This window comes from Linepithema humile, chromosome 2, assembly GCF_040581485.1.
Source record: "Linepithema humile isolate Giens D197 chromosome 2, Lhum_UNIL_v1.0, whole genome shotgun sequence".
Taxonomy (NCBI): domain Eukaryota; kingdom Metazoa; phylum Arthropoda; class Insecta; order Hymenoptera; family Formicidae; genus Linepithema; species Linepithema humile.
In genome coordinates this window covers 30,939,777-30,953,525 of record NC_090129.1, presented here as the reverse complement: position 1 = coordinate 30,953,525, position 13,749 = coordinate 30,939,777, and the positions used below count along the sequence as shown (strand labels likewise).

The following is a 13,749-nucleotide window of genomic DNA, read 5'->3' as shown; positions in this document are numbered from 1 at the left end:
TAGCAAAAGATATTCACACGAGACAGAGGGGAAAGGAGGTTGCTTTGTTCTTATAATTGAGCACAAAATGATTGTAAAATCGGAAACGACATATTTGATATCATGCTTCCGATTATCTTTACGAAAGATTAAATAAAATGAAACGAATATAATAGTTGAAATTAATTAAAATTGATCGACACCGTTACGCGCTTTTGAATCGTAAAAAGACGATACTTATTTAAATATAACTTGATAGCTTTTCGTAGTTCAAGAACGATGAAAGCGATATCAGATAATTTTGCCACGCGATGTAAAAATATAATTTGTTGGAATTGCGATGAGAATCAGAGAGTAAATATTCAATTATAAGTAAATGTAAACGCAGATAACTTGCTGCTATCATATTAACATATTTGTATATTTAAGCTAAACGAATGTGAATCAATGCAATACCAGATAATGCACAATCTTTAGAATGTTTATTTCCTTGAGTCGTTATTTTTGCTTTCTGATGATAAGCAAACTTTAAATTTTTCAACATTGTGCTGTTTAAATGTATCATTTATAAAGACGATAAATATAAGGATTGAAGTCGCGCGTAGAAGCCAATTTGCGAAGAGTTGTTAGACGAGAAGGATAAGCGGATGTCAAGAAGGACATGTATAAACTATTCACAATTAGACGCTCGTAAAAATAAATACTTTATAATTATTCTCTTTTCAACTGTTTTCAACTTATATTCATGTATTTACAACGCGGTTGTTTTTACGATAGAACACGCTTCAGGAAAGGCAGTAAAATTTAACGTGCCCCGAGTTTCAAATTGAACATTTAACGCAAAGTATTTAGCACTATTTGTCACAAGATTTGCGTCACAAAATGCATTTTGATCTCGAGGCAACGTAAAGCGAGCATTATCGTCACGCAATCAATCGTACGGGAGAATTCTATATATTATGTCCCGAACTTTGCGGCCCGCCAATTTATTACCGTCGAGCTTTCAGAATTCTCTGTGGCTCGACGGAGGTGAAATTTTCCTTGAACAGCTTTCCGAACAAGAAAAAAAAACTTCGCTCTTGCAGTCAAAGTTGTGGTTGCAACTTTATCGCAGTATTTGTTATTTCGATGACTTGTTCATTTTCCAACTGCTATTAAACTTTGCTGTTTGTCGCGTTATGATTATTTCTGCTTTTCGTTTTTTGTTGCATTCAATTTACAAGATTTTATCGATTGTTTTTGTTGATGCTGTCCGCTCACACGTTCCATAACTGTTAATAATAAACTCGTATATGGGTTAATTATCGGAAATGCGTTAATTGCGTTGGCTCGAATCACTAGTATAAATGTATTTAAAGGAATATTATACTCGTTTCATGTTTTATTATATTTTATTTCTTTATAATATAATTCTTTAAAATATTATTAATTATATGCGATTTTACATTATTTTGTGCAAGAAGCACAGGTATACATTTCAGTGCTCTCTCATCAATGTCTGCGCATTCTGAATTGATTGATAAATAAACAACACATATATTGATTAATTTCGTTTAATTATATCATCTGCGACACGTATACAAGATAAAGACGCTCAAGGGGGTTGTAAATGGTATTGAAAAAAGGACTTGTTACACGTTAAATTTGCTTAATTAACGCTCCCACGGTGATTAATAACACTCGTTTTCACGGCGCGCGTATACACGCATATCGAAGACAGCTCCCTCTCAATTACCTCCTACCAGCTCGTCGCGATATTTCACGGGGTAGGCTAATTGATTGCCTTTGTTCCACGTGTAGAGCTCCTGAAAAACGGAAGGAGAACTTGGACGATGACGTAAAAAAACAGTCAGAGGTATCGGTACGCACCTTGGTTTTATGATTATAACTGACCGCCGTGGTCCTGTGATATGGATTCGTGAATGACAAATGTACGTTTACTGTCGAATTTCTGTAGAGATCGTAGGCAAACCTGTGAATTCAGTCGTATTACGTAATAAATGATTAATGCCATGATTAGCGGAAACGGATATACGATATTTTATGGCTACCTGTGAATACATCTTGAATACGAATATTTTAAAAGTCGTAAGTTTATAATGAAATATTTTTTCACGTGTAAAAATTTTTTTACATATAGCGACAAAAACAGTGAATAAAAAGGAATATCGGAATAAATATTAAAATTAATATAAATATTAATACTTAGATAAAAGGTAAATAAAAGATAAAAATTACATTAATTAATTATAATTAAATGTCTTTTTTGTTCCACTGTTAGTTGCACGTGATAAGTTTCACACGAATAATCACTTTCCTAACAATATATAAACAATGTAACAATGTGATGTAAATATTAAAATAAGCGGGGTATTAAAAGAGATTTAGGAATATGTATGGAATATTTGTGGCCTGCAGGTATTTCGAAAATAATTCGTTTTTCACGTTACCGTATTTTCATAGTTTCCTCGCTGACGCTGTGTATAGCGTAAAGCACGCCACCGGCAATAAACATCTCTCCAAATCGATGATGATCGATACTGATGTTCCAAGCGTATTGAATGCTCATTTTTGTTGGGTCCATTTTCACCACTATTGTATTATTTGACGGTAATCCGTAAATGACCCACATACCTACGCAAATGCATATTGCATGTTATATTTTAAACATATTTCAAAATTTCCATTTGTAGAATTTATAGGATTTTCTTTTCCATTGCAATTCAACTTTTTATTCAATTACGCGTGTTTTATATTTGATTTATAATATTCAAAAAAAAAAGTGTGAAGAAAAAATACCGTTTTCGTCCACGTTGAAATCCACATAAGTGAAATTATGCGTGTAGAGGAAGTTTTTATTGTTGACCTGCAAGCCCGGAAGCTGCATCTCGCACTCGGGGAAGTGGCGGTTGCATCTGTGCTCCGAGGATGAGTGGAAATCGAATCGCAAAACCGTCGATCGATTGTGGGGGTTGTAAAAAAACGACCTGTTATAGACTACGTGTGCGTTACCCTAAAAAACATATCGAATCGCCAGGAACGAATTATTAAATGTTTAGTTCGCATTTATTGAAATACGTCATGTTTTAAATACGGTTGCGTCGGTTTTATATTTTTATTTGCGAGCGCGGGCTTTTATTTTATTATTATTTTATGAAATGGACAATGAAGCAATTACAAATAATATTTGTATTAAACTCGTGAAAAATTGCGCAAGAGTAATGCGTGATTTTTTTTTTGTTTGCGCCGGTTGTAATTTTTAAGCCGCTGACCTGAAAAGGATAGATCAGTTTTATTTTGTGAGCGCTCTCGTTCTTGAAGTGCTCCTTCGATTTGTACTCGTAGATATAATATGTATCGTTGTTGCGAGTGACCCAGAGTTTATCGTGACCGAATGACACGGTATCGTGGCGGGTGAACGCGTCGTGCATCCAACTTCCGTAATAGTCGTCCATGCTTCCTTTCAGCACCGGTTTTCCCACAGCTTCTATCAGACCCTCTGCAAATTTATCAACGCCAGTTATTAACTTTCGAGGCCCCGCGAGTTGGAGAACTTGACGTGCAAAAGTTTTGTTTTTCAGTCGCGACGCTACCGGCACTCGTGTTTAACGAGCGCCGTTAGTTCGTTAATTGCGTAAACTTCCGTAGCATCGCGATACCAGACCTCACAGTCATTTATGCGGTTCCATTGAACCACATCATGCTTGTGAAAAAGTGGACGAATAAAAATAAATGGGGAAGAATTTCTCTCAGAATTAAAATTTGATGAAATTGCATGTTGAATGAATATTTCAATTAAATACCATCGTTGCAAGCGAATTTTTCGATTCCCGTTTCTCTTGCGGAAATTAAAAGGCTCGAGAGCAATTTACTGATTTACTTTGTACAAGATATTCCAGTAAAATCATCGCGGACCATCCCTTTCTGTGCATTCTTATTTTTATCTTTATTAATAAAAATTTCCAGGTAACATTACGTCCGTTTCGTAAGAATTACGAAGGCTTACACGGGAGATCCGCGCTTATGCTGCTATTTCATCTCTGCGTTAATATATCTGACTCTTTGCAAAAACGTTCTCGGAATATATTAGACATAATTAAACGTACCGGCTAACGGCGTCGGCAACCGCGTGGCGTTAATACCGTCCAATGGTTGAACGTGAACGTGGTCCATGAAGTCCGTGTACGTACACTTCGGGCATGTCGCGCAAGCTTCTTGCGGGATGCATAATTCTTGCTCCTGATCGACGCTCGGCGGCATGGGATGGCCGAAAGTAACGTGCAGGTCCTTCCCTAACTTTAGTTTCTCTACATCTTTCATATCGTCTATTAAAAAATGTATTGATAAAATTATTTCTGAGAAATAAATGACATTAAAGAGATTAAATTTGATAATTAAGCACTGAATTTTAGAAAAGTGGTAGGAATTATTCGAGAGATATAGAAATAAGAATTGTTCTTCATTATTTACAATTTGTGTCAAAATTAAAAAAAAAGGAAGATTCTCTTCTGGGTTTAACAAAAACCGCATGGATTATTTTGTATCTTGAAATTGCGCTTAATTGTGAAATATTATTGAATAATAATTTGCTTGGAAATGCAGAGTGTGCTGTAAAATTATTAATGCGCACATCTAACGTCAATATCGGACAAAATTGGAGTCTTGCTTCAATACCCTTTAAGCTATAATCAATTAGTAAGTTCCATAATGGCTTCTCGTGATCTATTATTAAGCAATGCGACGTGAAACGAACCATCGACTATGAAGGTTCCCTTGGTAACGTCGAGGTCGTTTTTCGCCACGCAGTGGTAAGTTCCGTGATCGGACGAAGTCACCCTCGTGATTCTCAGCTTCATCTTCATCTTTTCGAAACAGTTTTACAGATTGTAAATTATTTTATTTAATTTAATTGCGATGAGTAGAAGTAGCAAATGAGTAAAGACGAGGAGAAAAAAAATTTAGATGCTATCAAAATTTGTGTAAATTACGCTCTCTAGAGCTGATAAGAATTTGCGTAGAAAATAATGCGAAGAGTGCGCGATTTCGATAAGAGTCCGCGGGTTTGATGGATTACCTTGTAATTATCATGTTTGTCGTAAACTTCCGTTCTGTACTTATCCGACAGTTTTAAACGACGACCGTCGCCGCGTTCCCAGTGTACCATCGGCTCGGGGAAGGCTTCCACCTCGCATTCCAATGTCGCCGGATTTTGGTTTCGCACGAGAACCACTTTGTTGCGTATGCGAATAAACGGCGGGACTGGAACGCGATCGATTATCAGTTTTACATGCGCCCGTGCCTATCGGTTTACACAAGATTGCTCCTTTTGAAATTATTCTAATATTGAAAGCCAGAAAATACGCCAAATATTTGCAGAAATTTATATAAATATTAATGTTTTAAATATTTTAAATATATTACTAATTTATAATATCGATATTTTATTTTTAATTAATACTTTGTAGAATACTAATATGATAATTTATATTCATGGCACATTAACATAAAGTGAAAAAATTACGAAGTCATAACGTCTAATAAATGTAATAAATGATCACAAAAAAATGTTATAGAAGGAATTGAAATTAAAATTGCGATATTTGTATTATATTAGATTAGAATTTTTTTAGATTGAAATGTGCTTACATCTAACGTGAAGCTTGAATCTTTTGGATCTTGCTGGCGGTATGCCGTTGTCGGCATTGCACGCGTATTCCCCCATATGTTCCCGATTCACCACGCTAACGTTGAACGTATGGCTCGTGATAGCACTCACTAATCATAAGATTTACAACGCCAAAGCTCGTTAATCTTGCTATCCATATTTATTACTGCTAATTAGAAAATGCGATCACATACCATGCCAGGCGCCCATGGGTATCATGGAACCGTCTATTTTCGTCCATTGTATAATGGGTTGCGGCTTTCCACTCGAGGCGCATCTCAGCCGTATACTGCTGCCTTCTTGCACGTAGAACACGTCGCTCGTGTTTGACGGTGTGATGTCGTTCGTGATCTCTGAAACATCCAATTTTTGACAATCGTAAGATTTTCAACGAAAGTGCAAGAATATCAAGAACGTACGAGTCAAAAAGTAGAGACATTTTTTTTTAATTTTTAACGCTAGATCAGTTATGAAAGGATTAAGATTATACTCGATAATTGACACGAAAAGAAAAATACATTTGGCTTGCCAAAATCGATAAATTTTACCCAGAATGGATGGCGGTATTAATATATCGTGAGTGTTGTATTCATTGTTGATGTTCATCTTCCAAGCCTGTACACCTGGCCTACCATCCTTTCCCGGCACGCCGGGTCGGCCGGGTGGACCTAAATCTCCTAAAGCATCAAAAATTCATTTGTGACACAAATGAAACGTACAGTCGTTGGAGAATAGTTACTTACCGCGAGGCCCGGGCGGTCCTTGAGGCCCCATTTGTCCAGGTCTTCCTAAATACGAAACATTAATTTTTTATTCACGAAGTGATAAGATACACAGCTCTTGCCTCCTAAAGTGACAAAATTACGGTATTACAGAATTTATCACTTATGGAGAATTTATATTATTTATGTTAATAAAGTAATTTTTAATGAGCAATGTTTTTGTATAATCAGAAAACAGATATTTCTGTATAATGGAAAAAAAAATTCATTTTTAGAAGCAGCATTTGCACGTTATATTTATTTATGTATGCGAAAAAATATTGATGAAAGTAAAAATGTATTCAATATTTATAGCGATGTGCGGAAATTTAAAAATTCTTATAGAAGAAAATTGAAAATAAAAATCTTTAATCTTACTGGAAATTCGTGCAAAAATTTAACTTCATAAGTTAAGATAATTAAATTCTGTTTATGTGCGGGAGCGGAATTTAATAATTTTAAACAAAAATTTCACACAATAAAGCCGCATTGTTCGAAACATGTAAAATTTATTTTGCACAAAAGTACTTTATTCACAAAAACAGTGAATAAATATCGCGTTACATAGGAGAGCAATTTTTTCTCAAATTTTTATTTTCAGTACATATATTTCTTTTCTGAAAAAAAATCTCTTTAATTATAATGTACACGCTCATTAAATAATCTCACATTCACACGCACCGTCTGTTCCATTTCTTCCAGACAGTCCAGGCGAGCCGTTTATACCGGGCTTGCCGTTGGTGCCGGGTACGCCGTCCAGGCCGCTTCTACCGGGAATGCCGTCCAAACCGGGCTCACCCGGTATACCGTCTCTGCCGTCAAAGCCTGGCGGACCGATGTCACCCTTTTGCCCTCGGGCACCAGAGTGTCCGGGTTGTCCGGGTGGGCCTTTCGGTCCCACTATTCCCTGAATACCCGGCAGACCCGGCTCGCCGGGTGGACCCGGGTTTCCGGGCGCACCAGGCAGACCAGGAGGACAGTACTTCGCGTACGAGCGGCAAAAATTCTCGATTGCATCGAACTGAAAACGCAGATCGAATACGTAGGGTGCTTGGAATATGGTGCTTTTTTTATATTAGAATATTATCTTTCAATATCGTTTATTTCAATTATTTTTATCAGTCCACAATATTTTCCGAGACTGATTAGCAGCTAATTATGAAAGAAGATTTCAGAACAAATTAAATTAATATTTTAAATTATTTTTTTAATTGCGCGATAGTATTTTTTTGAATAACTATTGTCGTAAAGTTTTAAATAGTGTCTCATTTAGTTTGCCTTGCGTTATACTAATCTTGATTTTTAAATTAAAATATTAGATAGTATGATAAGCACGTTGACATTTGTTAAACCTCATTTTAACAAAGGGAATCAGGTCTTAAAAATACTTAGCACCTATCTCCAAGTACCCTACATACACGATATAGTTGATGAAACTCGTCGAGGAACATCGTGACAAAACTTGACAAGTTTGAGGAGCGCATTCAGGAAAATGGGATCACGAGCAGGTAACTAACTAGTTCTAACAAACGCGGAGAACTGACTTGTATTCGTGTGTCAGCGTTCAACCAGACCCAGTCCGGATCTCCGGTCGCTGTTGGCGAGGATGCGGAGCCGGACACCATGATGGGGGAGGCGGTTACTTTCTTTGTACCCTGTATCTCTTTATCTTCTCGGATCTGCAACCGAGCAACCCGAGCAATTTCGCGATATTAGGATATTCTTAAGAAATTACATTCCTAATCTCGAGTCTTCTCGAGATCTCGGAAATTAAGTTCAGAAAATTAAAAAACTAAATTTCTCTCACTCTCTCGGAATTAAAAAAAGAAAGAAAAACACATTTTTTAATATTTTGCTTTCTGTTACACTTTGTTGTTTGAAATAATCATATAATTATATATAAGATTATAATATTACATCACTTTATGCAACTCTTATTCTTTACTACGAAACAATGTGAGGGAATTTGAAATATTCTAAAGTCATTTAGTATATTTTAAAAAGGGAGAAGAGTTTCTCACGTTTTTAATACGTCTCTTCTTCAAAATGATTTCTTTAGCTATTGCAGTACACATTTACATACTCTACTGGATAGATCAGAAACGGTATTGTCCTCGGCAGTCGGCAATGAGCTGCTGCGTCTTCGTCGCGGAATTGCCACGGGTGGTTGCTGACTTTTTATCACACGAAGATCGCTCTCCACGTTCGTGACGTACTTGTACAGATAGACGGACGTGAAAAACTGAATGATAAATTGCAGCAAAATGAGAACGAGCAACACGCGCGGTTGGAGCATCCAACGTTGCACCAGTAATGCACTCTTGCTGTTCATGTCGATGCACGTAGTTTTACTCTTGTGAAAAGTCACGTCTGAAACAGCCTCTCTCGTTCCGCGATAAATTAAGCCAATTCATAAAATAAATTCATTAAATAAATTTTTTAAAAATAATTACAATTTCAAATTCTAATTAAAACCACGGGACGTAAAAAATAGTCGTACTTTCAACATCACTTGCTTAATTTAAATTATTGGACCATTTTTTCGTCGAATATTATTGTTTATATTTATCATTAAAAGATCATTTAACACATTTATTGACAGTAAGTGATAATAGTAACTGGCATGTCACACAGACGTGCGAACGATAGCACTGCGACGCGTATATTAACGCGAAGATGCGGCGCGCGGCAGAACGCAGCTATTTCAATTGAATATCTCTGCCGCACCGCAAGAGAGAGATCGGGGGAGAGAAGCACACAGATCTATGTCGTCTGATTGGTTACCATCAAGTGGAATTGACTCTATATTAAACTTCTATAACATCCGCGCAATTCACTTTTCCATCTTTCGCGTTTTTTTTCCTACTGTGCTTAATGTTACATCGTTAATCCCGATATTAATTTGTTTTTCGAACGTTAATTGTTTTTTTTTTCTTTAACACTAACTGTTTGGCACACACGTTAGCGGAAAAAACGGTCTGCTGCGACATACGATTAACGCGACGCGCGCGCTTTTTTTTCCCCTCCGGAAAAATCACGGGCGCGTTAACGAAAACGCAATTTACACGGCGTTTGCGGTGTCCCTGTCCTAATGTAAACTAATATAAACTGTGAGCCGGTGCCGTCGTCGGCTCGGCTACGACGAGACGCATGCGTGAGCATTTCTCTGTGTATTACACCGCGGCCAATTGTCATACATTGCACGTGTGAGACCGTGCGCGGTGTTCGTGGTGTGCGGCGACGGGTGTGTTTCGCGCGTTTGTGAATGCACTCTCTGTCATTTTATCCGGCACCACAATCGCACACAGTACAACCGACGAACGCGTGTCAATAGGACGCGTTCCAGTCTCAATTAAAAAAGAAAAAAAAATCAATCTCACGTTGTTACAGTTCCTTTCCTGTAACGCCTCGTTACGACTCGCCCGGCTTGATGTAGTTAAATCAGCGCTCGGCATCCTTTAGATACATAGATTTCCAATAAGTCGTACAATTATTATTCTCTACACGCCTCCACATAATTATAAATTGGTGATTAGGGTGGAATTGAAAGATAAGATACCCTGTGAAAAAAATATTTAATTCCCAAATATATACTATATCTTTGTTTTTATAAAAATTGCACTCTTTAGCTGCTGATAATATCACAGTAGAAACTGGGTTCGCTTTTGCCAACTGGCAAAGGTACATATAAGTGATTTTTCTTTACACAATGTACAGAATTTTTAAACCTAATATTTGCATGTTATTTATGTGAATCCGCTTCAACAGAACTCTGTCTGTCCTCTTCATGTAGAACAATTTCTATATTATCGAGGTTTATGTTCGTATTTATGTCAATCTTGTACTTTGCGGCCTGTGGATGAATTTGATTAGAAATTATTGATCATATTTTTGCATTCTCTTAAAAATTATAACTCACCAAGTCCAATGATGCCAAAAAATATCTGGCCACCTCGCAAGGGTGCTCGTTTTGCATAATATTAGCGAAATTAACTTTTTGTTTCGATTTCAGAGTCGACATAACTCGCGATGTATAATCGCGAATACAAAACGTCGATCTTTGCTCGGCTTCGCGCAATTTAGGTTGTATGTATTCATGCCATTTGTTTACATTTCCCTGAAATTGTGATATATGCGATTAGATTTTACAATATATACTTTTTTCGTATCGTATTTTATCGGTTGTCATTTTACCAGCATGAAATGTGGCGAGTCCGTTCGAAACGAAGAATCATAAAAATTTTCCTGTGAAGATGACATATTAATAGAACTTGAACTCTGCATTTCGGAATTTTCATCATCACTCGAAGTCGATATTATGTTATCATTGATATTAGTAACATCGTCAACACTCATATTTGATTCGTTCACACGTAATCGAAATCCTAAAGAATCCAGCGCTTCGTTCACTACTTCTTCGTATTTACGCGAATCGTATTCTCGTATATATTTTAAGCATTCAGTCGAGCTTTTCTTGAACATGTTTGGTCTACCTGAAAGACGAGTCGTTTATTATGCATTAGATTTGTATTAAACAATTTCAAAAGAAACTTATACTGGATTTACCTCGTTGCGACGAATTTAATTGTTTGAAAATATTAATTAACTTCTTCTTCGTTATGTTTTGTTTTCTTTTACCCGGTGTGAGTAGTTTTCGATTGGTTTTAAGCTGTAAGTAAATATTTCGGGTATGTTATTAGCAAAAAGTTAATCATACTAGCAAAATTGTAAATGATAATGTAGAAATGTTAAAAGGTTCTTTGCTAATTATTAGCAAAATTGTAATATTACTTACCGATTTCGATGGAGATTTTGATGGAGATTTCGATGGAGATTTCAAAGTAGAAAGCGCACATGTATTTTCTGTTGCATTGTGCTTCGGAAAAATAGATTGCACAAGACTCGCGTCTAACTTCGCTCCTAATAAAGTTTCATTTGTGTTGTTTAACAACGTTGGATCGTCTGTCGATGAAGTTCTAAAATAATATCATTGATCTTACGATTAGTACAACATTACCTGGTGCATTAAGACATTGTTGCAAATAACGAAACTTAGAAATACCTTTCTTTCGAATTTACCGATTCAGGTGGACTATCTAACACACTACTAATATCTATACTTTTCCTGACACTATCATTAAAATATATAGCATCCGAATCATTATTATTCGATGAAATGGTGTTGTTAATATCATCAGTTATCATCGGTGAACTTGCATTACAGGGAATATCCATGCGTGACTCATTCGAGATTAGAGTCATATCATGACAGTCATCATTTAGGGTATTCTCTGCACTAATCGTGTTATTAGTGTCAATATTTGTAGATAAAGAGAGATTTTGTTGCGTTGATTCAAATGTAGAAGCAAGAAATGAATTCTCTTCTGTCTGCCAACTATCATCATTTCTTGTAGATTCAGCATCACTATTGTCGTTTTTATTATTTTCATCGTCTTGCATAGTAGAATCTGTTAACTTATTGCATGAAGATTCGAAGGATTTAGTCAGGTCCGAATAATTTGAAGATATAGAACTTTCTATGACAGAGTTCTCACTATCGCAACAAAAATCTGAAAAATAATAATTTTGTGAAATACTTTAAAAAAAAATTGAAAATTTAATTTAATAGCGCATCTTAATTGCATACCTTGTGGTGTAAATTCATCGATCAATATGCCATCCATGCTAACATTCTGATTACATCTACAAAATATACATATACAAAATTATCTCAAGTACAAATTGAGATATTACTATAGATATAATATTATAAATATAATTAATATTAAAAAAAGAGTTTAGTACATCTGAATATACTATTTGATACTAACCGAAAATCATATTTTTTACCAATAACTTCTCCATTTACATCACACATGTTAATAGGGATATGTTGTGCGACACTTTTTTCTAATTGAGTAAAGCGTCGGCTTTTTGATTTAACTATATCATATATTATATGATTTTTCTTAAGATCAATATTTTTTTCTCCTTCTTGAGCAAAGTCAACAGTTTTGAACTCTTGGAAACACATATCAGTCTTTCTGTCCTTTTTTTTGTTGGAATTCTTTGGTACTTCTTCGTTTCTGAAACAGAACATTTAATGCAAATTATTTTTAATTATTATGATTTTAAGATACTTGATAATGAAAAACTTACTCGACATCTGAAAATACATTTTTAAAATACCCAGTCTTATTCCATAAAGAATCTATTCTATGTACATATACAGCAGTAGAGTTTTGTAGGACAAGTCCAGCTTCACCAAAATTTTTATTGCATGTGGTATCGAACAAAGAGCAATATTTTTCCAGAGTCTGTAATAATATTGATTATTTCAATATACATATAATATAAGATGCTATCATATTGTTGAAAAAGGTCACATGAACGTAAGATAAGATCATATAAACATACTTGCGAAAAAGGAAACTTCCATTCTGCTAATTCTTTCACTGGTTTCGTAAGTTGCAAACCAATATCTTGCACAGTAACCATTTTTGATGCCTCATAAACGTCACGATGATACGCGTAGAAGGCATAAATCTGTTGACACTAATATGATATTAATGTCAAAATAATACAAATAGAAATCAGAGTCCGTGAAAAAAATACTTTCTATAAAATAATTTAATGTGAATATTTCACAACAAAATAACAGAAAAAACACAGGTGGACGATGCTTTAATGATAGTGTTTTATCTCATTATTATCGAAACATACGTTGATATAGAAATGCACATTACCAACAAAAAAATAACATGAGAAATAATAAATAATTCACTATTTTATTCACTCCAAACAGCGTTCTATTTTTTTAAAAGAATTTCGAGCACATTTATTAAGCATTTTTCTGCAAAATCGACTATATAATCTGATATAACCTCACAATAACAATAGTATTATTGTTTGTCCATAGATTATAAAACATGTGATGAAACAACACAGCTTATTTTTAGGTCGTGTGTAGATGGCTCATCACGATGACGCTACATGGAAACTATTCCAATATGGCATCTAAGAAGACGCATCATGTACAGGAGGCTTTACTTATTGTTGGAATTAGTCAGTGGATGCAGATTGTGCAGGATATTTTCATGATTGTTTCGGAGTATTTCCGGAGTATTCGGGCAAGTAGTTTTATAATAAGACTTGTAATTGTTAAAGAAAGTTTTAAATCTAATTTCTTAAATATATTAGAAACTAAGTGAGATACATGTTTGCGGAATTGTGAGATAGTTTGCGATGAAGAAAGAAAAGGTTAAACGCGGGAAGACGAGAATTCTTAATAATGTACTTGATTTGCTTTAAATTCAATATTTATTTTGATCATTAGCTAAGAAT

General features: G+C 35.3%; 2 protein-coding genes across 3 annotated transcripts; both read right to left on the bottom strand.

Moving 5' to 3' along the window:
* Positions 1 to 1,516: 1,516 nt before the first annotated feature.
* On the bottom strand, positions 1,517 to 9,553 carry LOC105671655 (uncharacterized). The gene is made up of 15 exons (XM_012365986.2): positions 8,489 to 9,553; positions 7,950 to 8,084; positions 7,087 to 7,426; positions 6,388 to 6,432; positions 6,193 to 6,321; positions 5,839 to 5,997; positions 5,626 to 5,754; positions 5,054 to 5,238; positions 4,733 to 4,841; positions 4,086 to 4,304; positions 3,252 to 3,478; positions 2,779 to 2,992; positions 2,430 to 2,613; positions 1,849 to 1,951; positions 1,517 to 1,784 (listed from the first exon to the last, which is right to left on the bottom strand). Exons 1-15 carry the CDS (start codon positions 8,735 to 8,737, stop codon positions 1,707 to 1,709), a joined length of 2,505 nt encoding a protein of 834 aa, XP_012221409.1. The 5' UTR covers positions 8,738 to 9,553; the 3' UTR covers positions 1,517 to 1,706.
* Positions 9,554 to 9,963: 410 nt separating this feature from the next.
* On the bottom strand, positions 9,964 to 13,346 carry LOC105671656 (condensin-2 complex subunit H2-like). Of its 2 annotated transcripts, none has more exons than XM_012365987.2 (11): positions 13,152 to 13,346; positions 12,823 to 12,960; positions 12,565 to 12,722; positions 12,237 to 12,491; positions 12,053 to 12,108; positions 11,468 to 11,975; positions 11,201 to 11,381; positions 10,972 to 11,074; positions 10,600 to 10,898; positions 10,325 to 10,522; positions 9,964 to 10,258 (listed from the first exon to the last, which is right to left on the bottom strand). In XM_012365987.2, the coding sequence occupies exons 2-11, from the start codon at positions 12,901 to 12,903 to the stop codon at positions 10,148 to 10,150; spliced, it is 1,950 nt and encodes a 649-aa protein (XP_012221410.1). In that variant the 5' UTR covers positions 12,904 to 12,960; positions 13,152 to 13,346; the 3' UTR covers positions 9,964 to 10,147. The 2 variants fall into 2 exon arrangements, with proteins under 2 accessions (XP_012221410.1, XP_012221412.1); XM_012365989.2 differs by having other exon boundaries at positions 12,823 to 12,951.
* Between the last annotated feature and the right edge of the window lie 403 nt (positions 13,347 to 13,749).